A 26,606-nucleotide genomic window follows, 5' to 3' on the forward strand; every position below is an offset into this window, starting at 1 on the left:
CAGAGGCAAATATGAGATGAGTATAGAAAATAAATTTAAGGTCAAAGCTCCAGACGCTTCTTGTCTAACTTGCTTTATAACATTTAATAACAGGTTTTGGCTCTCTAATAACAAGTAATATGTGCCATTTCAGGGCTCCAGGTAGTGTTAAAAATGATAACACAAATTGATATGTACTTAGAAAGAATAGGTGGACATGAGCTATAACTAACGTTTATTACATTCTTTAGTAACAGAAGAATAACATGTTCAATATTAGTGTTGCTAGAACTGCACACACAGGTCCTATCCTGAAATAGCGTCCAGAACCTGGATACCAAATTGCCTTGCAAGATTGTAGTATTCCACATGGCAACCATAAAATATGCTTAGCTTGCTGCCCTCAAGCATCCCTGTTCCAGTCTTAGTTTAGATCTGTGGCAGTGAGCGCCTCTCCGGATTGACCCTTTTTTGCACAGTTTATGCAGCCCTGCTAAACTTCCTGAATTCTGCCTAAGCCCTGCTGTAGGATTGACTCTAGTACTTTACCCAGTTCTGGTTCCAATCCTGCCAGGACTCATACTTCAAGTGTTCTGCATACCTGGGTGCTTACAGCCTAGGCTGTAAAGGCCAGTTAGAACTATCCGTGTGTATGGGTATGTGTGAGTGCAAGGAGGTGGGGGAAGATTCATTCCCTTGGGCACAGACCTGAGACTCATACAGTATTGAAATCAGACTATCAAAGTATATGTTAAAGCATCTATATCCTGCATTTCAGAACTCCCAAGGCAACTCAGACTAAATGAAACAGCACTCGTAAAAACGAAGGGGTTATTCCCATGCATGAGCACCAGGGAATTCCTCTTCCCCACTGCAGCCCTTGTGTTCCCCCAAAAGACTCTTCTGAGTACTGGGGATCACTCATGCCTAAGATGTGGGGCAGAGGCTGCATTGGGATGGGGGATTAGGAGAAATGAGGTGGAGGCAGCTTGTGCATATCAATTAATGGACGAAGGCCCTTGGTACACCATTTCTAAATATTTTGCATACAGTGAATGGTATGTTTTGTAATTCTTTTGCAACATTCATTGGCTATGTGAGTGTGTGGGGGAATAGAATGATTTGATCCCCCCCCATAATGTTCTGCATTGTTAGGAGTGTTCTGCTCATTTAGGATCTAGCATGTCCACACAAAATGTACCCACTTTTCAAATGAAGTGATACATCTGGTGTCAAGTCTTACTGTGTTCTATCCCAGATCAATGGAGAAAAAGTTGAGAAGAATCTGAAACAGAGAGCTTCTGAAGTTTTCTTGATGTAATCTTCAGATCTGGGTTACATCCATGAGCTCATTACAGAACAATGTTTTGACAACTGGTTTGAAAGGACCCAGGATGTAGCAAAGGCCATTGAAATTTGGACTGAGATCTTGATATGAAAGATGCGAGTGGAACAAAATACGTTCTGCAAAGGGATCTGAGACGTGGACTGCTGTGCAGATCTCAGAAAGGATATTTTTTGAGAGCTGGAAAAGGTTCAGGAAAGGGCAAACCAAATTATTAGGGTGCTGAAGCACCTTCTCTATAAGGAAGGACTAGAACAATTGGTGCTTTTTTAGTTGTTGGGTTTTGGTTTTCGTTTTAAGTGGCTGTGGGATGTGGCATAATAGAGGTTTATGAAATTGTTCACTGTGTGGAGAAAGTGAATCAAGAACTTTTATAATACTAGACTTCAGGTTCATCCAGTGAAACTGACAGGAAATTCAGGATATAAAGAATTTTTTTTTCACACTGTGCATTGTTAGCTTGCAGAATTTTCTGCCACAAGATGTAGTGATGGCCACTAGCATAGATGGCTTGAAAAAGGGATTACAGAAATTCCTGCAGGAGAATCCTATCAATGGCTACTAGTCATGATGGCTGTATGCAGCTCTGAGATGCAAAGGCAATATTGCCTCTTCAGTACCAGTTGCTTGGGAACAACAATAGGAGGGCGCTATTGCCTTTGTCCTTCTTGTGGGCTTCCCAGAGGCATCTGCTTGGCCACTTTTGGGAACAAAAAGTGCTGGACTAGATAGGCCTTTGGTTTGATCCAGCAGGACTCTTCTTACATTTATGTAACACTATAATCTTTAGCCTTTCTCCTCCTTTCTCTGAGGCAAAGCATGAAACACCCCCATCTCCCTACCCCCCTCCTGCCCTTTGGAGAGAAAAGTGCTTTAATCATTTTGGTACAGCCTCTTGTTAACTGGCGCCTGGTAATACATGCCAGAGCTAAAACACTGAGCATTTTGGGGTAATATCTTACTGTGTGATTAGTGTTAGTTAAAGAAAAACAATGTATACAGAAAAACAGCTGCTGGTTATGGCTCGAATTATGTGGGGGAAAGGATGGGCCTATTAAATGATAAGATGATAGTAGCTTCACTTTAATGTTGCAAAGTCTGATGCCAGGGAAGATATGAGTAATGCTTTGGATTAAGAAAGGCTTGTAGATTACATCAGTTTTTCCTACAGCTCATACTGTGTTATACGCTGTTTAGTGTAGCATTGAAAGTCACATTCTTCTGAACCTGGTATGCCTAGACAGAGCTGTCCGCACAGCTGTCTGTAGAATCAAGTTGTGTGTGTTGACTTTCTGCCCCAATGGAGAAGATGGTTTAAGCTAATTCATTTCTTTTAAATTGCTGTGACATCCTTGGGCAGTGCATTTCAACAAAGGCCACCGTTGTTTCAAGCTTGGTCCCCTTATGTGTAATTAATAATTGTATCAGGCTGTGATCAGCACAGAATGTGTGTTTCTTCTTCAGTTTTCCCTGGGTAGATTATTTAATCAAGGTGGCTTAAATCAGTGGCTTGTATCCAATGTTAGTCATAGTTAGAGTTAGGCATGACTAACTTAAATCCCATTCATTTCAATGACTGGGTTCATACAACATGACAACCCACACTCATTAAGTATGAGTTGAGTGTGGGTTGTCATTGAACCATGGGTTGTTTTGTGTGCACCCAGCTGCACTAACAAGCCATGGTTTGTTAACGGTGAACAACCCACAGTTCACAGCTGGACAACATGGGTTATCTTGTGGGTTGTTCATGGTTAGCAAACCATGGTTTGTTAGCATGGCTGGGCTCACACATCAAAACAATCCACGGTTCAACAACAATCCACAGTTCAGTGACAACCCATGAGTGTGGGTTGTCATGTTGTATGAACCCAGCCATTGTAGACATCCAGATGTTTTGGCCTGCAATGTCTATTAGCCCTGTCCAGCATAGCTGATGACAAGGAATGATGGGAATTGTAGGCCAAAACATCTGGAAGGCCACACGATGCTCACCCCTGCACTAGCGGTTGCACATCCACTAGCAGAGCAACTAGCACAAGCAAAGCTTAGCCTAATGAAGCCATAAGGAGTTGTGCAACGCCTTGCAGAACACCTCATGCTAGCAGAATCAAAGTATTGGAATTGGGACTTGTACAAGGATGAAAACGAATCTTCTGCAAGTTGTAGAAGTATTGCACTAGCAGAAGGACATCATTCAGTGCAACCCAGGGCTGCCGAAAGGAGTGTTGCTCTCTCCTCAATTGGGGAGTTAAGAGAGACAAAGCATCCCTGTTTTCATTTTAACAGATGTGTCCTACTTTCCATTTGGGAACATCGGACAGATTGAAGGAATGCATAGAGGAGCATATATCTGAGTATGCACTATCCCTGATCTCAGATGGAAGCCTGGTTAACCTCTGCCAAAAGAGTGCACATGTGACCAAAAGTGCATTATGCATGATTTACTGTAACAATTTTGGGGGTGTAGTTCATGTATTCTATGTTTTCTTTATTTTTTAATTCATAAGAGATCTGAAACTGAACACTTCCAGCACATCCCTTGAACCTTTTATTTATCTTTAAAAAAATGAAATAGATACTGACAACTAAAGGCTGAAGCAAGCTTCAGTTGTTATTATAACCGTAGAATCACAGAGCTGGAAGGGGCCTTATAGGACATCTAGTACAATCCCCTGCTAAAGAATTACCTATTACCCTTTACACTTCTGAAATAAGACCTCTTATGTCTTGTGAATAAACTACATTTCCTGAGCCAAATATGTCATCTACAAACATATCTATAAGAATTTTGTTTCAGGTTTGTCAAGCTTCATTAGAAGAACTTTGCTCCCATTTTCATCTCATTTATAAGATGCCTGTCCAGCTTTAGAAATTCAAAGCTGCTTATAAGTGAAACAAAACATCACTAAATCGCAACACAAAATAACAAATATCCAAACAGCAGAGAATTAAAGTACAATCTATAAAGCATATATTATATCTCCAAACTCACATTCATTCTGTTTATAAACACTTATTTGATAATACACAGAACAAAGAAACCTTATAATCCTGAAATCCAGTTGGGTAATACCTCTATTAGGACCAAACAAAATGTTATAATAGTAAGTAAGCTTTCAAGTTCTCTGAAACTCTTCATCACTACATTTTGTTCTCTACCCTCCTAATAAAATATGCCAGCTTTCTCAATGATAACTTGAGTGAAAGCTAAAAAAGTCTTCAGATATCAAGTTAATTCATTGGAGGTTGATGTTTCTCCAATTAATTATCCAATGAATAATCTCCTGCTTTTAACATGTTGGTATATTTCCTAAGATGAGACCTGTACATTAGCTCTGTCATGTCCAGGGACTGCAACACATTACCCTGTTGATTTGAAAGACTGTAGATTGTGTAGGTGAGAGCCTGGGGTCAGTAGCTAATGTCTGTTAAATTGATTGAGATATGGTTATTTCTCTCTCCTTTTCAATAGATTTGTGTTACAGTTTTTAACATTCAGTGTACCTTTCCAGTTTCTCCTCCCTGTAACTACACTTTAAGTCTGTTTATGCATAGAACATCCTAAGAGCAAAGTGACACTGCACCTATTTTTGCCTGAACTGGAAAATATATAGAATGGATTTTTACTATGACACTCTTCCTGTGTAGGATTTGCTCTATCAGTGCAGAAATTCAGTGGCATCTGAGAAAGATAACATGCCTGTTTTACATGTATATGTGTGGATGAATGCAATCCATATTCACTGCAGAGCATCCTCTGTGTCATCATGTGACTCTGTAAATAGACTGTGTAAAAGTCTCTGGGGGTTTTTAGTGAGCTTTTCTTGTTGTTCATCCCCCTTATCCCTCACCCCAGTTACTTAGATAAATAAATCTGGCACTGTATCATACAAAAATGTAATTTAGGAGAGAAAATTAAGAACACCATGTCAATTTTGAATATGGCTGGGGAGTATTCAGTAAGGCAGCAATTGCTTCTACTATAGTAGAATGGGGTCACAACATTGTAGTAAATGTATTTGTGAGGGTGGAAAATTCTGCCTCAGATTTTCCTTGCTTTTTACATCTTAATAATAAAATGAACACCTCTTTGCAGTACAGAGGTTCAACTTCTATGGCTGATTCAGCACTGACCAAGAAAAATAACATTGTTTGCAAACCACTAACATCCTTAATAGAAACTTGCTTTCCTGTTGCATGGGTCTCTTGAGAATACTGAGCTGACCTGACTATAAGAGAAACAGCACTTATGGCCATACTTACCCAGCATGAGAGAGCCTAGAGAGATCCACAAGGGCTAAGGCCAAACTACATGTTACATGTATTTTTTTGTCCGTTTTTCTTTTTCAACCAGCGGCAACCTTGAAGGCTGTGAATTTCAACAAAGGAATGCCATAGCAGGGAGGGGCTTCCAGAGCCAACCCTTCCATTAGGCAAAGTGAGGTAGCAGATATGGGGGGGGGGGCAGCAGGGAGCAGTGGCAAGGTGTTGGAGCTATGTGTGCCATATGGCCTACCGTGTGCCCCTAAGCTGCTGTACCTGCTGCCGTCATGTGTGATAGAAAATGCTCTCCCATCAGCAATGTCGAAAGAAGATTCAGCTGCCAGTCTCATCATCTCCTGTACATGGAAGGTGAAGTGGTGCCATCTTGTCCTTTGCCTCAGGCAGCAAAGTGTCTTTGGGCTGGCCCTGGGGACTTAACATTTTCAGCCATTTTCCTACTCACAGTTTCTGTCCTCCTCCCCTCCTGTCCCATACCTTCTTTTTCTGCTCCCTGGGGGAATTAGATGTTTATCTTGTGCAGTCCTCACAAGAATGTCAGTTAACTGAAACAGGGGTTTCATAGAGAATGAGCTACTCCTGGAAAGTGAAGCCCTTTTAGGCCATTTATTCTAGATTAAATGGATTAAATGGATTTGCTCTAGTATGCTGGCATAAGGTGATCAGGTTGACATGCAAACGTTTAAGATTGGTGTGCCAACCAGAGTGCTGTATCGTTGTGGTATTTCATTGGCATAGGTCTCAAAGCTAACCATTCTAATCAAGCCAGTAAGAGCATAAGAAGAGTCGTGCTGAATCAGACCAAAGGCCTGTCTAATCCAGCATTATGTTCCCAGACGCTTATAGGAAGCCCACCAGTGGGACATGAGGACATGAGTGTGCTGTGTGAAGAAGCTGAATTTGTTTATCTGTTCTGAATCTCCCACCATTCAGCTTCATTTGATGTCTCTGGATTCTAGTATTATGAGAGAGGAAGACAAAATTATCCCTTATCCACTTTCTCCACACCAAGCGTAATTTTATGCAGTCTTATGTGTGGTGACTAGAACTGCACACAGTATTCTATGTGAGGTCACATCATACATGTGTATAGGTGCATTATTAGATTGGCAGTTTTATTTTTGATTCCTTTTCTGGAATTTGCCTTTTTCACAGCAGATGCACACTGGGTCAATGTTTTCATTGAGCTAGCCACCACAATTCCAAATCCCTCTCCTGATCATTCACCACTAATGCAGACTCCATAACCATGTACATAAAGTTGGAATTTTTCCCTCCAGTGTGCATTACCTTACACTGGCTTACGTTGAGTCATATTTGTCATTTTTATGCCCGTTTCTCCCAAGTTTGGAGAGATCCTTTTGGAGTACTTCACTGTCCCTTTTTGTTGTAAACATCCTAAATAATTTGGTGTGGTCAGCAAACCTGGCCACCTCACTGCTCACTCCTCACTCCAGATCATCTGTGAACAAGTTAAAAAGCACCAGTCAAAATTGGGGATGTAGAAACCCACCCCTGTCTGGGTTCGCTGGGCGCCTGCCCAGCCGCTGACCTTGCCGACCGGTCCCCAGACCATGTTCAAGCCCCTCCCGCGCTCAGCAAGCAGCCTGCACTCATCCCAGTGGCCTTGTCGAGCTCTGCAGTCACCATTTTTTGAAAAATAAAATGGTGATCACAAAAGTGTGTGTTTGTGTATGTGCAAAAATCGCGCTTTTGCAAAAATGCACATTCTTCGTGTGCATCACACATATGGGCTCTGTGCCTGCACGGAGCCTCAATTCAGGAAACTTCTATAGCTGAAGAATTTTTAGCAGGACCCTTCCCCCACCATTCCACTGCATCTATCCCAGTGAGTCCCCGCTCAGACTCTCTGTTCTTCATTGACCGCCATTGTGGTAGTACTCGACAGAAGGGACTTCTTGGTCTTTGGACTATGCTGAGAGGGTTTCGGTATTTTTTTCCCCTACTTCTCTCTTAGTTACCTCTGTCTTTACAGTTATACGTTTTAATTTATTCTTCCTTTGTTTCGGTTATAAGCAATCATTTGATCATATGTCGCCTTAGGACATATGGCCGTTTAGGCCCCTTTTCAAAAGCGCATTAGTTGTCGGGCTAAATTGCCTGCCACAGACGGTCACTCGCTGTGCCTACTTTGTCTAGGTGAAGGGCATATTGTGGAGGCCTGTCACCATTGCATGTCATTTAACAAACAGGCTAGAAAAAACCATGCCAACAGGCTCAAGGCAATTCTTTGGGAGAAGGCTTTAAAAGCAGTGGATGCCCCTAAGAAACCTATGACATCAGGGACAGATCAGTCAGTAAGCATGACTAAGACCATGGATAAGCCTCCTCGGGAAGAGGTTGTTGAGAAGTCAGCAACTTCACCTTCTTAGTCAGCTCTAGCTCTAGCCATGGGCTGCTCTGACTGCTAACCCCAGGCCGATCTTTGGCAGTCTCTCTAGCAAAGAGAGTGGTGCGGTGGGCTCCCAGGACCCATCCTCTCCTTCGGAGGACATTGGTCATTTTTCTGAACAGGCCTCCAAAATGGCCCAATCACTAGGTCTTGAGACCCAACAACCGGTGGAGAGAGTCAAAGATCTAGTATTCGATGTCCTTCATACCGACTCTAGTGCTTTGGTGGCAATTCCTTTTTTTGCCAACCTTGTGTCGGACAGTGCAGCTTTCCTGGAAGGCACCTTCCTCCATGACTCTGACTTCTAAAATACTGGAGGCCATGTATAGGATTCAGGAGAAGGATGCGAGATTTTTATTTATTCATCCTCCACCTAACTCGGTTATTGTGGAGTCATTGCAGGGAAGATCTAATTGATTCCATTCTTCTCCAGTAGACAAAGAGGGTAGGAGACTGGACTTAATGGGCAGGCATATATATTCTTCCGCCTCCCTTGGTTTGAGAGTCACAAACTACCAAGTGGCCATGGCGAGGTACAAACTCTTTTTGTGGGAGAAGATTGGCTCCCTGTGTGACTACCTTCCTGACGATCAGCGTGAGTTGTCATGTGCTTTTCAATCTGTGCCAACTAAGCTTGCCAGGCAGCAGATTAACACCGCTCGGCACCAAGCCGATTGTGATGCCAAGGTGATGGTAGGAGCTATAGCACTCCGATGGCATGCATGGTTGCAATCAGCAGGCCTCACACAAGAAGTGTGCTCTCGAATTGAAGGCCTTCTGTTCGACTGCAAAGGTTTATTCAACTCCAGGGCCAACAAGGCCATGGATACTATCCAGAAGGTGAAGACCATGGTGCAGAAAATGGGACTGTTACAGGCTCAACCAGTCTTTCAACAACACTGCTGGTACTGTCAATTGCCTTTCAGTCAGCCTCAACCTCAGCCAGATCGGCAGACATACCAGCAGCCAGCCTCTCAACAAAACCTTCAGTTTGCCTGGACATATTGTTTTCAGTCATCACACAGGAGAATGGACTATATGAAGAAACAACACCTTTGACTGCTTGTTTTTGGTACCTCAACTCTTGGATCACTCTCCTCTCTTTGGTACACATCTCTCAGGGTTTTTCTTTCCAGTTTGGCAGCAGATAACAACAGACTCCTGGGTCCTTGCTGTTGTTTGTCGGGATTACAAAACAATATTGCTATTGTTTGTCGGGATTACAAAATCTAGTTTGATGCTCTTCCACCATTTTCAGGCATCACAGAGTTGACTTCATCCCCACTGCTCCTAGAGGAAGTAGACAAGCTTCTTTCAAAGGGTGCAATAATACGGGTTCTTCCCTTGGAGATGCATCGAAGGGTTTATTCCCGTTATTTTGCAGTGCCCAAAAAGGACAGTAGACTTCGACTAATTCTGGATCTCAGAGGGGTTCATTCCACCCAAAAAGTTCGGAATTACTGTATTGACTTCGATCCTACCCTTGCTACAGAGAGGAGATTGGTTTGCAACCATTGATCTGAGGGATGTGTATTTCCATATTGCAGTAGAGGAGTTCAGCTAGCATTTTCTCCGATTCACAGTCAGCGGTTTTGCTTACCAATTCAGGGTGCTGCCTTTTGGGCTCGCTACACCTCCACGTGTCTTCATGAAATGAATGGCTGTGGTGTGTGCCCATCTCAGGCTTCAAGGAGTCCAGATCTATCCTTACATTGATGACTGGCTTCTAGTTGCTCAATCAAAAACCCATCTGCAGAAGTCCATTCTGCTTACGGTGGAGTTGTTGGAAAGCCTTGGTTTGTGTATGAACATGGAGAAATCGTTTTTGGTGCCATCCCAAGTTGTCCAGTGCATCAGAGCCTCCATAGACTCCCTGGAAGGTCAGGCAGTTCTTGCTCGAGCTCAAGTGTTACTGCAGCTTGTGTCAGACATTCCAGCTGGCCGTACTGTATGAGCCTACACGGTACAGAAACTACTTCGGCTGATGGCGGCTACAACTGCGGTGGTCCTGTATGCTCACCTTCGCATGAGGACATTGCAAAACTGGTTCACCAGGACATTTGACCTGTGCAAGACTCCTGGAGAGTCAGGCTGTGGCTCCTTTCTGTGGTCAAGGCTTTGCTTCGATGGTGGATGGTGTCGCTGAAACTCTTACAAGTTTCAAACTTGTAAGACTCCTGCCTTTCCAGCTTCCCATCCCGATGTTGGCAGTCATGACGGACGCCTCGATGCTGGGTTGGGGCACTCACTGCAAACACCTCAAAGTACAGGGGCTATGGTCAAAGGCAGAGGTGAACAGTCACATCAGTGGCCTAGAGCTGCTTGCAGTTAACAAAGCCCTGAAGGCTTTCAAAGTCATCCTTCATGGTCGTCACATCCAACTTGCTTCCGACAACATGACGGTGGTATTCCACCTCAACAAACAATGGGGGACTCATTCAATGTCCTTAATTTGGCTGATGATACAAATCTTTGAGTGGTGCATCGCATAGGACGTCACCTTTATGGCAATTCATATTGCAGGTGAAGACAACATCTTGGCCAACCATCTGAGTCGCTCCTTCCCAGTGTCTCACAAATGAAGCTCAATCAGAGCGTCCGCAACCGCCTGTTTCGTCGGTGGGGTTGCCCCTCCTTAGACCTTTTTGCATCAGAGGAGAACGTGTGTGCCACAGTTCTGCAGCCAAATGGGCAGAAGTGCAAGGTCTCTCAGAAATGCCTTTGCCAGGAACTGGAAGGGATGTTTCTTCTGCACGTCTCCATCATTTCCTCTTCTCACCAGAGTGATCGTGAAGCTAGAGAAGGACAAAGCACAGGGCATCCTGATTGCACCATGGTGGCCCAGGCAGCCTTGGTTTGCAAAACTCCTGCATCAGTCCAGAGGGGATTATCTTCGTCTCCCATTGATACCAGCACTACTGTCCAGGGACAGAGGCAAAGTGAGACATCCAGATTTACTTACCTTACATCTCATGGCGTGGAGGATCCAGCGGTAGATGGATAGACTTATCTGCTTTGCTCCAGTCTGTTCTTGAGGCAGCTAGGAAACCTGCTACCAGAAAATCCTATGTGAGTAAGTGGACAAGTTTTACTCTATTCACTCGTGGCAATGACTTTGATCCTATCTGTTGTACTGTACAGGGTATTCTGAAGTTTTTATTCTCGCTTCTGTAGCAAGGACTTTGAAGTTCTTCTTTGAGAGTTTATGTAGCAGCCATTTCAGCTTCCCATCTTGTTAACAATGTTTCCTCGCATCCTCTGATCTGTCAGTTTTTGAGGGGAGTTAGAAATCTTGCTACTCCTGTAAAACCTCTGGTACCAACATGGAGCATGTCTGTAGTGCTGCATGCGCTTACAAAAAAAACCATTTGAGCCACTTGCTACAACAGATGTTTGTCTTCTCTTGGTAAAAGTAGTGTTTCTAGAAGCCATCACATCGGCATGACGTGCTGGAGAGTTATGTGCACTTCGAGTGGACGATCCATACGCTTCCATAGGGACAAAGTTGTACTTCATCCTGACATTGCTTTCCTACCTAAGGTGATTTTGAGTTTTCATTTGGGTCAGGATATTGTTCTTCCTGCCTTTTTCGCCTCACCCTCGACAGTGATTGAAAAGACACTGCACATCTTGGATGTTCTCAGGGCTTTGGCATTCTACAAAGCTAGGACAGAATTGTTTTATCAATCCCAGTGTTTGTTTATCTGTTATGGGGGATCAAAGAAAGGTCTTCCTGGCTCCTCCCAACACATAACGTCTTGGATAGTCCAAGCTATTAAACTGTCTTATGAACTACAGGGCTTGGAGTTGTCTGATTCGGTGAAAGTGCACTCAACCAGAGCAATAGCAACATCGGTGGTGTTTGAAAGAGTGGTGTCAATACCACATGTCTGTCAGGCTGCAACCTGGTTGACCCCTTCCACCTTTGTCAAGCAATATCGTCTCGATGTTCAAGCCAGGAGAGACTGCTTGTTTGGCTGGACAGTGTTGTCTGAGGTTCTTTGATGACCTCCTGGTACATAAGGTTGTTAGTCGCCCATATGTGCGATGCACAGGGACCACAAAGGAGAAAGTCAGGTTGCTTACCTGTAACTGGAGTTCTTCGAGTGCTCATCTGTGCATTCACACAACCCACCCACCATCCCCACTTCAGTGTCAATGTCATTTTTGGTGTTGGTACCGGTGTTCCTTGGTCTTAAGGGGGCCACAATGGGCAGTCTCCTTGGAGCTGAGGGTTTGAGCAGGAAACCCACTGGGATAGGTCCAGTGGAATGGTGGGGGAAGTGTTCCCGCCAAAAAATCCTCAGCTATAGAAGTTTCCCGAATCGAGGCTCCGTGCAGGTGCGGAGCCCATACGTGTGAATGCACAGACGGCTACTCAAAGAACTCCAGTTATATGTAAGCAACCTGGCTTTTTCCCCACAAAGACTTTGGCTCAACTCACCTTAGTTTCCATATCCCACTGTAACCACACAGGGATCTGTATTGTGACCAATGTTTTTCAACTTGTTCATAAATGATTTGGAATTAGGAGTGAGCAGTGAAGTAGCCAAGTTTGCTGATGACACCAAAGTATTTAGGATGGTTAAAACAAAAAGGGATTGCGAGGAGCTCCAAAAGGATCTCTCCAAGCTGGGAAAACGTGCATCCAAATGGCAAATGTGGTTCAGTGTAAGTGAGTGTAAAGTGATGCACATTGCGGCAAAAAATCTCAACTTCAAGTATAAAGGGAGGTGGGGTGGGGATTTTCACGACAATGGAATGAGAAGCGTGTTGGAGTATTACCTGGATTTTCATGGAATCAGCTTTGTACAGCAGGGACACACGAAGCAAGATAAGCCGAGTGTAGCATACCTTTAAAATCCAGTTTTCAAGGGTCACACAGTGCTTGAAAGGAACATATTTCCAGGTGTGGTATGGAGAGTAGAACTGAACGTCATCAAACTGGCAGGTTTCGTGCTCAACCTAGTGAGAGAGGCTTGTTTCTTGCCCCTGTCCAGGCTCCCCCCACTATTACATTATTACAAATGGAGAGCAATCAATTTTCCCCATGTGTGCACATTTCCCTGAAGAAGCCAAAATCTGAAGGCTCCTTCTGAGAGCTTCCCCCACCCCAATTTTGCCCCATTCCAGCAATCTCCCATGGAGTTATTGCCCCCACCTTATTTTTCCCCATGTGCACACTTTTGCCTTGAGAAGCCAAAATCCCCGATTCTTGAGTGCAGCATCTGATTGCCCCTCAGCCCCTCAATTTTACCCCATTCCAGCACTCTACCCCAGAGTTATTGCTTCCAACCCCCAATCCCCTTTTTCCTTCTCCCTGCTCGCAATGAGAAGCTCCCATAAACCCGAAAGATCAATGGGGAAGGGACTTTATAAACAATCAACTTAAGAGAGCAAGGAGAAGCAAAAGAGTGCTTTAGGACAAGTTACTAAAGTTAGCCTTTAACTTTTCACTGCAGGGGAGCAAGATTTATTTCTTACTTCTGAGTAAACATACACAGAAGCTGGGATATGTTAAAGATTAAAAGCAGGCTAGCTAAGGTGAATGAGTGTCCCCACTACTGCGGTAATGTGAGGTGTCGCTGCTGCGCTCCTGGGGATTCTTAGTGGGAAAAACTACTTCCATTTGGGAAACAGGAGGGAATGGGGCGTCCCACCCCCTTGACCACGTCACTGCCAGGTCACAGAGGCATGCCCAGGATTTAATACAGGGGGGACATGGCACACTGTGGTAAAACTGCCGGGAAGCCACTTTCAGTAAAACAAAAAATCAGAGCAAAAGGAGTTTCAGAAAATGTGGCTTTTCAAGAGAGAAGCAGCTGGTTGGTAGCGAATTGGTGACGACGTCATCTGTCGCAAAGGAATTCAGACTGCTCTTACTTCGCACTAAATTGCTTGTGAAGACAGCCCCCTGATGAGATCCGAGCTAGCGGTGACTGACCAAGAAAGAGATTTTGGGGTTGTAATGGACAGCTCGATAAAAATGGCAACCTAATGTGTGGCAGCTGTAAAAAGGCAAACTCCATGTTAGGCATAATTAGGAAAGGAACTGAAGATAAAACTGCCAATATTATACTGCCATTTTACAATTCTTAGAGTATTATGTACAGTTTTTGTCACCTCATCTAAAAAAAAAAGATATTGTTATGCAACTAAAATGATTGAGGGTCTGGAGCAACTCCCCTATGATGGAAGACTACAACAGGGTAAGGGGAGACACAATAAAGGTGTACAGAATTATGCATGGTGTGGAGAAAGTGGGTAGGAAATGTTTTTCTCCCTCTCTCATAATTCTAGAGCCTGGGTTCATCCCATGGTGGGAGATTCAGGACAGATAAAAGGAAGTACTTCTTCACACAGCGCATCGTTAAACTATGGAATTCACTACCACAAGATGTAGTGATCTCCACCAGTTTGGATGGCTTTAAAAGGGGGTTAGATAAATTCCTGGAGGAGACGTCTATCAATGGCTATTAGTCCTGATAGCTTTGTGCTTCCTCCAGTATCAGAGGCAGTTTGTCTGTATACAGCAGTTGCTGGGGAACATGGGTGGGAGGGTGCTGTTGCACTCATGTCAAGCTTGTGGGTTCCTGATCGACAGCTGGTTTGTCCACTGTGTGAACAGAATGCTGGACTAGATGGACCCTTGCTCTGATCCAGCATGGCTCTTACATTGTTGTTATGTTCTTAACCAAGCCTAGCTCCATTAACAGAAATAAATGTATATTATTCCACTGTTTATTTGTACTTCCATTTTCCCTCTCTGTCTTCCCAATGTTGATTTATGGATCGTAAGCCCCATGTGACAGGGGCCTCTTCTGTTAATACATTTTATTGCACCATGTAGATAGATGGTGCTATATTAATTTAATTAATTGCTAACATTTCTTTCTTAATCTGCTGATGAGGTCAGGCACCAGGCGTACACATAGTAAAAATGATATGCTCTGTACCATCATAATTTGCATGGAATATTTTTGGATTGATAGTTTTTTATTGAACCTTAGTTTTAGTGGTGCCAAATTTGAAAAGAAGGCAATGGTTTCAGGGCACAGTCAACAGCTTAACAATTATCCTTGTGCTTTCATAAATGTTAGTATGTATAATAGAAAATATGGACTATTGTTGCATTTTGTGATCGCTTCATGAAAACCTTCAGTCGTATAAAGCACAAAAATGTCCCTGGGGCTGAACACTTCACACACCCCTTTCTCCAGTTTCACTAGGTATTTTTTAATGGCATATTTCAACATTTTTACTGTTAAAACACAAGATGAAAATCATCTTGTGAACACCATTTACTTTGTATACGCGAACTGAAATCTTTAATTGGTAACAAGTTGTGATATCTGGTGGTTGTTGGTGGTTTGCGGTTCAGACATACCATACACGATAGCTATGCAGTAAGATTTTCATTCTCTTAAATCTTGCCTATATTTTAAAGTTAACGTAGTTACAGTTCTTACTATTATATAGATCCATTTGCTGCCGTTGTAACTGACTTACTTTGATCCACTGCATGCAAACATAGAGGAAGAGTACTTTTATCCACTATTTTGTGCAAAACAAAACCTCTTAATACAGGTGAGAGATTGCCAACAGATGATTAACTAATTTCTAGTATTGGTAATTACATGTATTGTTATTCAGACAATGCACAGAGGTCAGAAATTCTAGTTCCATCAATCAAATCTGCCAATTGTTCAAATGGCAGTGTGATAAATGTGCAGTTGATGTGTAGACCTGAGAATGTGCAGGTATGAGAATTAATCTTCCAGAAGGTTTCTCATGAGATGACAAAAGTTGTTGAACTGGCATATGTCTAACGTTAAAGTTCATTTTAGCTTTAGAACGTTGGACCCCATATGTGGAACCAAGTCCTCAAAAAAGGAGGCAGACTGTGACAGAATTTCCCACATCCAGTACCCCATACACTATTGGAAACTCCTATGGAATCGCATTTGCCCTATAACCAAAAGATTACAAAAGGCACAAGGAAAACAAAAGTCACAAGCGAAACAAAAGTAACTGCTCTGTTCCCAGTTTTTGACGTGACATAGACCAGGACGTTGACAGAATGGGGAAATTAGGCAAAAATCATGGCAGAGCAGTAGAATGTGGGGGAATTTAGCACAACACCCCCAGCAGCTGTCAGTCATTTTTCCGCATTTGCACAAGAGCAACAGTGGGGGGGGGGGGAAGAGAGACCTATGGATGGCACAGTTACTGCTGCGGTTACTGCAGTAAGTATTCTGAAAAGGAGCCACGAAAGGGGGGTGGGAGTCAGTCTCTCTCCTTTCTGGATGTGCTGGAGACTCAGAGAAGCGTTGAATGGGAGGAGGACACTGACAGGTGTCAGTTCAACACTTAAAAGCGAGAGGATTACATTGCCAAGTGGGAGATATTGTCTCCCCCCAACCTCTGGTGCACTTATTGCTCTTGTATTTTTTCCCTTTTCGGGGCTTCTTGACTGCCCAAATGGGTTCCTCCTGTCCCTTAGTATTATTTTTCCCTCAGACCTTGTCAACTGTGCACAAATTAGCCTATATGCAGTCTCACTTTGTCAATTTCCTTGTATGTCACCTACTTCGCTTAGAAGCACATTGACAAGGCAAGATTACACATATCGGACAGGCAAAAGTGCGCTCTTGCATATTTGCAAAAGAACAGGAAAATAATAATTTAAAAATTAGCAGAGAGCAAGGAAGTGGCCGGGGTGAGGAGACAAGATGGGTTCTGGTACATGTCTAGTGTACCATGGATTGTTCATCGAACAACCCACCCACCATGGCTTATTCGCAGGGTGACTTAGCGAACCTGCCCACTGGAACACTTGGTGTTGAATGACAAGTGCATTGGTTGTCTAATTTTAAAATGTACTTCACATCATTGTCTGTACTTTACACAGTTCCAACAACTAATGGCAGCTGGTTGAATAGTTCATGGCTATGAGATGCAGCACAATTCTTTTGTAATGTATATGTCTAGAAAGCTGCCTGAACAAGCTTGTAATGCTGCAGCAATCCTGCTGTGTACCTGTTTGAAGCCTCAGAAATCCTCTAAGCAGCCTGTTGCTTACCACCAGCATAAAATATACTTTGTCCGTAAATGTGAGGAGCTATTGATCAGATGTAACTTATGAACGTATCTTGGGTTCCAGAGAGCTTCGCATACTGAACTAGACTGGCTGTATGTGGGTAGCATACGAGAAGACAGGAAAAATGGGATAAAACAGCTTTTTTTCCCCCTTGTAGGTCCTGTTTTTAATGTCTCGGTGTATTCAGATAATCCAACCATTTATCGAGGCGAATTGGTGAGTTTGCTTTGCATCATCACCACTGAAGGGACAGCACTTGATCCAGGTATGATATGAATTTGTTTTGGATGATAACGGCTTTTCCTCTCCCCCTGCCTTTTTTGTTGTTGTTTAAACATACTGACAATTCTGGATATCATATTCTTTCAAATCGTATTTGGAGGTAAAGGACACCAATTCAGTGGAAAATCTATAACACTGACCCTTTTAATCTACATATGTGATTTGCTAGCCTTACTGAATGTGTTATACTCTTGAGTTGAATTATAATTAGCAACTGTTTATAGAAGCTCCAGCAAGGGTTGGTGGAGTGCCAGTTTCATAGTCATACCAGGGAGCTCTGGATCTGACTTTTCTATGAAAGCACAGATGGAGTTGATGGAACCCTAGATCTTGTGAAGTCAGCAAGTAGACCCACAGAGGACCCTAGTCTCTTAAAAAACAACACCTGCCACAATTTTACACTTGGTTATCCCGTTATGCATGCCCTCTCTACATGTTGAAGCGGTTTCTCTGTTTACCCAGCTGTCAAAACAGAATGAAAACTGCAGACAGAAGCATTACTGTGAACAATTGGAGATGGTTCCCAGAAGACATACGACCTTTTTGGATTGATTTTTAGCTATCTTTTGAGACTGTTTGCAGTGATTGCCCATCTAATTCCTAACAGTGTTGGTTAAGAATTAATTGCTATTGTCTTGTTGGCTAGATTAGCAATGGACTAAGATTTTTCTTTCACTACAGGGAGTACTCAAATGTATCAGTTGAGAACAGAACTATGTTGAATTGCAGGCCTTGAATATCTAATCTAGGCAAAGTGGTATATCTGAAAGTTCCCATATAATAAGGAATGCTGTTTTTCCATGTGCTGATATAAAATTTTACATTTAAAAAATCTTCTGTCTTTCTCTATGCAAAAGTTTCATCTTTAATCATCACTATACCCCTTATGAACACACAACGTTCAATAAGTTTCAGAAGATCCTTATTTGAGATAGCTGCCTGGTAGTTGTGGGTGTTCAGCACACAAATCTGGTCTTAGCTATTTTCAGTTAAGCTGTGCAGCTCACCTATACATATGTAATTTTGATGGGTGTTCATACTTTTTAAGCAATATGTTGAGGACACATCTAGGGCAAACTATTCATTCTTCCTTAATCCTTAATATTTTTGTTGATGTGTTCAAAGTACTTACAGGTACAAGATTCAAAAATCTTGCTCTGCTGAGGGAAGCCAAATGCTCTTTTGTCTGTCAGCCTGTTTCTTTCCTTAAAACTTAAGATCAGTTTGTTCATTGCATACAAGTGTTGGTCCTAGATCAGTATTTAAGTTGCAGACACGATGCTGTAATGTCAGCTAGTGTACATTGAAGCTATGCAAGCTGTTCGGTGAGTTGTTGTGTCATGCGAACCTAGCAAACATGGGTTATGTGAGGGTTAAACAACTTTCACATAACCCATAGTCTTGTTTAACTCTCGCATAACCCATGCTTGCTGGGTTTGCATGACACGACACCCCCCCAAGCAGGATTGCTTAGCTCAGTATGGCACCTGCAGGCACCACGGCTTGTCATGAGTTAAATAGGCCACAACAAGCCTGGTCACTGTGTTGATCGTACTCCATTTGATTGCTGGGTTAATCAATAAAGTGCAAGAAGCCTACAATTTGACGGGGAACTTTATAGCTCTTCAACTAATAATTTAGATTGTAGTTCCCTACCCCCTTCTAAGGATGGGTGAATCAACTATTTCCAATCTGTATCACTTATTTATTAACCCATAAATCTGTTCCATACTGTTTCTGCATCAATCTGCAATTTTAAAGAATCTGCATAAAATTCACATACATACTTTTAACCATATTTTCTTAATTAATTTTTAATTGGCTATTTTAATTATTTAGCAGTGCTTTTTCTCCCCTATAGAATTATTTTTTATTTTATCCTAAAATAAGTTAAAAATAGAGGCAACAAAAGAACAATGCACACAATACAAAATACAGCATATTTTCTCTCAAACCATACGGTATGTTATAGCAGTTAGTGTACTGGACAGTCAGCGTAATCACCAACCCCTCTCTGTTACTTCAAGGAAGAATGATTTTGCCACTGGGGTAGCTTGACTGTACCTAGATGGACCCTCACCTGTAGTGTCTATAGTCCAGAAATAGCCACTTTCCTTCACAGTGAGAGTTGGAATACTGTACCAGTGGTGCTACAGATTTTTATCTGGGCTTGCTTTCTGATAAACAGTATCCATTATTTGGAAACTGAATTGGAATTATTATTCTTTAAGTTTTTGGCTTATATTGTTTGTGACTTTATCTCGGGTTCCTCAATATTAGCCTTATAAAGGCCTGTTAAACTTGGCAGAGAAGATATGCCTTCAAGCAACCTTTTCCATAGGTCTTCATACTCAGGGCTATAAGTGTTCTTTTTCCCTTTTCTTTTTTTAGTAAAAGCAATAGAACAGAAGAGTCTAATCTTCTGCAGGCACAGCTAGCAACAACTCTTGGGAGTTATAAAATAAGCTCTTTTTACTTTCTTTACAGTCTGGGAAAGTTCCATATACTGTTGCTTAAGTGTTGTTAAATGAAAATGGTCTCAACATTGAGCTATGCTAAAGGAGCTCCATTCTGTCAAGTAGAGGTACATGGTACCAAGCAGATGGGCTGAGAATGGGACTCAGAATCATGAAGGCTGATTGACCAGGGCAAATAGATAGACATCTTAGGCTTGCATGTCAATTCAAAATGTGCACAAATGTGTGCTTTACTTGTTGATCACTGCCAGTTTTCCCCAAGAAAGGAAGTGTCCTAGCACTATAGCTTGTCCCATGTATGCAATTTTATAGCTTAATCTATCACAGTTTCATGTTTCACTTCTCCCTTCCCTACAATGACACATTAGCAAGAGCTGCTCCAAAGTGTGACAGATAGTATAGAATGTCTTAGAATAGTAACTGCCTCCAGCCATCTCTCTATAAAGTCCATTAGTATAAGAATTATACCAAATCCAACCAGTGTTTCTATTAGATTTCACTGCATCTTGCCTCTGCCTGATGTTTTTATTGCTGCTTCTGCTTATGTTTTTATTGCTACGTCTACAGTTTCAATACTAGCAAAATGCCCACCAAATGTATGGAAATGTTGCCATAAAGATTGTCCATAACTACAAGAAATGCATGAAGGTTAATGGCAGTATAGCAAGAGATTAAAGTGACATTAAATATATATTAAACTGCAGTGTTTTCTGGAAAAAATATGCACAAATAGTTGCCAGATTTCATCCATATTCGCATGAATTTTGCAAGAAAAAGATGCAATTTAAGATGAGATCGTTGATACAAAGGAGCTGTTAGTTGAGAGGATAGCTCTCAGACTTTAGGGTAGTCTAAGGTAGAGTGCAGCTGATGGGTTAGCAACTGAAAGTGGTGGCTTCTGATCCCCCACCCCCCAATTAGATCATAGTGACGTTGACAGGAACAGCCAGTTTTAGGGCTGCATTATAAAATACTTCCTGCCTGCATGTATGTTGGAAGAGGTGTTCATACCATGTACCTGTAACATGTGAAAATGGTGGCCATGTTCAGGCATTTGCCTGAACACGTGAGGTTTTAAAGTGGGTAGAGTGATGGGGATGTACATGCTGGTCCTGCCCCTTACATCTCTGTGTATACCGCCCCCCTCAGTTCAGGCCATTTTGTGTTGAATTGGCAAGGTCTGAAATGGAGTTCTGTCTGTGTTCTCTTGATTGCGACAAGAACTCTCCATGCAGTCGTAGACCCTGCCTTATCAGTAGAACTCTCTTTCAGAGTTTGCCGATTCAAAACGGGTCTGAACTAGGGATGTCAGAGAAATCTACAACAGAACCAAATGAATCTGACTTGTAGATTCCACAGCAGACTGGCTTTCCTTCTGTTGGGCAGATTCTGCAGACTTCTAACCTTTGGGAATTTTGCGCAAATTTCATCATAGCAAACTACACCAAAAAACCTAGTTGAAAATGCGCATTTCCCCCATAGGCTAAATTGTGAAAACGTGCATTTGGGGAGGGATTTGTGCATTTTCTGGGAATTTGCACGTTTTTGCATGTGCAGATTTGTGCAAATTCAGAAACAAGAATCCAGTTCTGTCAATGGGAGGATGATGGAACGAAAGGTGTCTGACAACCCACGAAACACAGACAGAGCGGATTTTACACAATCCTACATTCCTAGTCTGAACTGAGGGGGAAGGGGGCCGTGCACCTGGAGATGTGGTGCAGTGTGAACGGCCTGAATGCCTAGGGATGTCAGAGAAATCCGCTGCAGACTCAAATGAGGCCAGATTCTTTGGAATCCAACCTCTGGACTCCACGGCGGAACGGCTCCACTTACCTCGGCTCCAGGAGGTTTCAAGCCAGAACAGCGCTCTGGCTCCGGAGCACTGGTGATACGGTAATGGCGGCTGCCATTACCGTATCGCCAGTGCTCCACAGCCCTAGTGCCATTCCGGCCTGAATCCTCCTAGAGCCGAGTAAGTGCAGCGGTACAGAGCCGAGTGCGGCTCCGCGGAATCCTTGTGGAGTGGAGACGCTCCAGAGGATTCCAAGGGAAGGAACGGATCGCCTCCCCCCCCAGGCAGATTCCCCACTGGAACAGAAGGTGGGGAATCTGTACATCCCTATGAATACCTGAACAGGGCTTGTGTATACTTAAAATTGTCAGAAATTTGTCATCGTTGTTGCTGATGTGTTTAAATGCTTCTGCTTTGTCAGTATTTGATATTAAAACTTCCTCTGGTCTGTTTCAAAGGAGCTGAATTTGGGGCAGAGTGTTCTCAGTGTTTGGAGCAGAACCTGCCTACTTCTCCAAACGGATTTGCATGTAAACAACTATTAACTGGCAACCATATAGAAGGTTTAGACTTCCTCACACTTCTCTATGTTTTTATCCTTTAGAGTAACCAGTCTGCTTGTTTCATTACCAGACATTTTAAACTCCTTTTTAATTTATACTGATTGCTTCACTGATGAATATTTTTCTAACAAGAGCTTTTGTGGTATCCCATCTATCAGAGGTGGCCCCTAATACAGGGCGAGGAGGGCGGTGATCCCCCACAGTAAAACCCAGACCCCCCCTTTCCTCCCCTCTCCTTTCTGCCTCCCTCTGTTCACCACCATTCACCAACCTTATTTTTTTTAAGACAAGCCCAGGGAGTTGGCTCTGCCTTTGGGACTCCTGCCTTATTTCCTTGCCATGAAAGCTCTGTGGCTTTAGGGCTAATACTGAGCATGCATACTGGGCACCCACGCTCAGTAATTTCCTGTAGTCTCCCCAGCGTAACTGCATCATGGGGAAGAGAGGCTCAGGCTGGATGGGCACCCTGGTAGTGATCTGTGGTGTGAAACACTGCTTTAGGGAGTTGACTGTATTTAGTCATCCTTTTTCTGGAATTGCGACTAATTTATATACTTTGGCATAAAATATGGAGGTACAGTATACCAAGGAAATACACAAAAACCTAAGAATCAAGCCAGTTATGCTCCTGACACCATTCCTTCAGGAGACATAGAAACACAAGCAATCTTCCCAACAGCCTCTCTACCTTTGAGATCATATAGATCCTTTCTGCACAGTTCTTTGTATGCTTACTCTGAAATAAGTCCTACTGTGTCCAAAGGCAGGTGTGGATAGAAGAGCAGCCTCAGTGACAATATTGAGTTGTTTACCAAACAATACTGACTCAAATTTATTTTCTTATAACTTCCTACAAAATATGTCCTTTTTTGTAATCAAAATTGCAAAATGACAGCAAGGTTTCATATGTTTGGAGTTTACCCTCATAAGTGTGTGTGTCTGTGTGTGTGTCTGTGTGTGTGTGTGTATATATATGTATGTATGTATGGTGGTGGGCCGGGGGGAGGTCTTGAAGTAGAAATGGCTAGAAAACAATTGTTACAAAGAGTAAATCCTTCTTTTATAGGATGTGTATAGGAGGGTGAGGATGGAGAAATCTAAACTGTGGACAAGAGAGGTTGTAGGTCAAGACATGCTCATCTTCCCTATAAGTTAAGTCTCCCTATAAGTTAAGTCTTTCAGAGCATTCAAGTGTAATTAGATCAAGTTAGTCAGAAATACAGAGCCTAGAAATAAGATGGATAAAAATGTAGCTAATTAATGGCTTGAGGGATTGAGAGTAAAGCATCTGGGACACTTCTATCCCTCTGGGCACAGATGCTGATAGTTGAGCTGGGTGAAGATGGATAGTTCCCATCTGTTGGATATCTCAGTGATAGGTCTTGGGCAGTTCCTCTGATTGGCTGTCCACATAACTTAAAAAAAACCTTGCTCATGTAGTTTAATTGGCTTCCCTTCAACTACAGCAGATGCAGGGACTGCACAGATGATGTGGCTATCCAATAAAAAAATGATCCTAATAGGGCACATGGCTTGGGAAGAATGCTTGCTTATGGTACCTTTTTGATCTGCAACAGAAGGTGGGATAACAGAATTGCACCAAGGACACTCAGTCAATGGCTTAGGACAAATTACAGTATCTCATGGCATCAAAGAATAAGTCTGGCAGTCTGTGCTAAACATACAGTTCTCTGGGTTGCATTGTTTTGTATTTCAGGTGCGGAAGGTAACCTCTGTGAGTAGCACAGGTCCAAGTACCTCTTGTTGATTCCTAAACTGTATCTTTCTTCCTGTCTGTGCTTGGTGAAGCAGAGTGTGGTGGCACAGCCAGATAAGATTGGTATGTGCATAATCACCACCACCATGAAGCCTTGGTGGTTTGCTTTTGTAAATTTGGAGACCTTTGAGCCTCAGCTGTGGATGATAAAAAGACTAGCAGCTTTATTTTAAAGCTTCGTCCACCTTGGCAAACAATATTCTGTTGCCTGCACATCTTCCATTGCTCTACATTTTCATATGTTTTTATTTGGCTGTTGTTTGAGTGTTTTATTTGCTCTTTTTGATATATTGTGTTTTTTATGTTTAATGATTTACTGTGCATTTTATTCTTAGTCACCATAAGCATTACACATGGAAAGGCAGGAAATGTAATGAAGAAATAAAAAATAAATACACATGCACAAGGTTTATTTGCCTCATTTACATCTCATATGTAAGTACCTTTCACCAGTCTAGGTAACTTTTTAAAAATTTGGAGAAGAATGATGGTATTTCAGTGTGTTCCTAATAAGGCCCTGATCTGCACAGATGGGGCAACTGCTCTTAAAGCCCTTTGCCCATCAAGGACACATCCACTCTATTCACAGATTGCAATAATGACCTTTTGGCTCTCTGGTGGAGTCTGACAGATGCTTTAGGCATGACTGTAGTAAATCTACTGTTTGTAGCTCTCATACTCGCTTTCAAGCTTGAAGTGGGGCGCACTAGGACATTTGCTGGAAGGTGGATGCAATAATTAAACTGCATCCTCAGCTACTAGCCTAATGAGGTTAAAAGTGCATATCTGCTAATGGATTTAGTATAATCTTGCACATTGCACAAAAGAACACAGGATATACTGATGGACTTTGACTACCTGTCATCCAGTGTTAGAGATGGAAGTCAGTGCAAAGACACTTGAGAGATTAGCCCTTTAGTGAAATTGGTATAAGGCACTACTTCCTAATGACACACATCTCAAGTACATATATAGGTAAAAGAGAGCTTTGGCTATTGGGCGGCATAGAAAATGAATGAATGAATGAATGAATGAATGAATAGTGATCTGAATCAGGGGCAACACATACTGGAGAGCAAGCTTTGCAATCACAGTGAAAGTTGTATTAGTACCTGTAAGAGGACAGGTATTTAAGGTGCCTCAATTTTAGGGGAACTTCTATGAAAAAGCTAGCAACAAAACATTGTATGACTTGCAGGAGTGCTATTTAAGGAGCCAGGGAGGGAGTTGTATGTGTACGCCATATTTCAGACCTCGCATAATTGTTCCTCAGCAGCACCTACTTTTGGGTAATCTCAACAAATGCTATCTATCTGTTTTATTTTATTTATTTCATTTCTATACCACCCAATAGCCAAAGCTGTCTGTGCAATTCACCCCCCCCCCCAAAGTACACAGTAAAACATTAAAACCACAATACAACCAGAATAAAACCAGGATAAAACCTAGCAGCAATGCAGATGATAGATCTATCTATCTATCTATGGCATTTCTATGTTGTCCGTAACATGAAGATGTTTACTCTAGTTTTTGTTTTTTGTTTTATTCTATTTAAAACTTGTAAAGGTTTTATATTATGATTTGATCATGCTGTATTTTAGGGTTTTAATTTCTGTGAACCTGCCCAGAGAGCTTAGGTTATGAAGCAGTATAGAATTGTAACAAATAGAAAGAGAAAACTTCTCTGGGAGGCTTACCATAAATAAATATTAAAATAATTTAAATACAAAATAAGCATAAAGTCAAATGCAACATAAATACAAACAAGAAACAATTTTCAGTAACCTCAGGATTAAAAAACAATTTTTAAAACTGAGAGGCCCAGACTTACATGAGTTGTTTAAAAGTTCTGGGTGAACAGATAAGTATTGACGGTGCCAAAAAGAAGACAATGATGGCAACCGGCAAACCTTTAGGAAGGCTATTTCATAGAGGGAGTGCTGCTACCAAAAAAGGCCACTCTCTGGTGGTTACCTGCTTCACTTGTTTCGGTGGAGGCACTCAGGTTGGTACATATGGAATAAAGTGGTCTTTCAGGTAACCTCATCCCAAACTGTTTAGGGCTTTAAAGGTTCAAAGTAGCCCTTTAAATTGGGCTTTGAAACAGACTTCTTAAATTGCAAAAAGTAGAAGCACAGATCTTTGAACCTTTCTTAAAACCTTGCCCGCCCGGCCGCCCAGGCTCAGCCAAACCTGAAGTGGTGCCTCTGATAATTTGTTTTCTGTACAAAATGTAGCACACAGTCCTGCATTGTGCTCATTTCTTTCTTTCCACCGTGCTTCTGTGAGGAAGGGAATTAAATGAGAGGTGGAGTAGCTTAGGGACTAAGTTGAGCCACAAATTGGAAAGTTCAGCTCACATCTCATGAACTCACTAAGTAGCCTTAAGCAAGCCACACTCAGTTTCAACCCCCATCACCCATCTGCAATATGGGGGATAATACTGACTTACCTTTCAACAGGCGTGGGCAACACACAGGCCGCACGTGACTGCTGGAGGCCACCATGTGGCTCACCATCAGTGCCCTGCCCTCCTATTTCCTCCCCAGTTCCCCCCGCCCATGTACATGCCACTGCCTCCACTACACAGG

The 26,606-nt window shown here is 42.4% G+C and overlaps 1 protein-coding gene across 1 annotated transcript in view; it reads left to right on the plus strand.

Moving 5' to 3' along the window:
* Positions 1-26,606, plus strand: part of PTGFRN (prostaglandin F2 receptor inhibitor) — a 136,704-nt gene that overhangs the window by 101,374 nt on the left and 8,724 nt on the right. Inside the window, exon 7 of the mRNA XM_084843459.1 lies at positions 17,279-17,386. Coding sequence (XP_084699585.1) covers positions 17,279-17,386 — 108 coding nt within the window. The remainder of the gene's footprint in view (positions 1-17,278; positions 17,387-26,606) is intronic.

The sequence above is a fragment of the Heloderma suspectum genome, chromosome 3 (genome assembly GCF_057233095.1).
Source record: "Heloderma suspectum isolate Gila_16-S chromosome 3, 16-S_ref, whole genome shotgun sequence".
NCBI lineage: Eukaryota > Metazoa > Chordata > Lepidosauria > Squamata > Helodermatidae > Heloderma > Heloderma suspectum.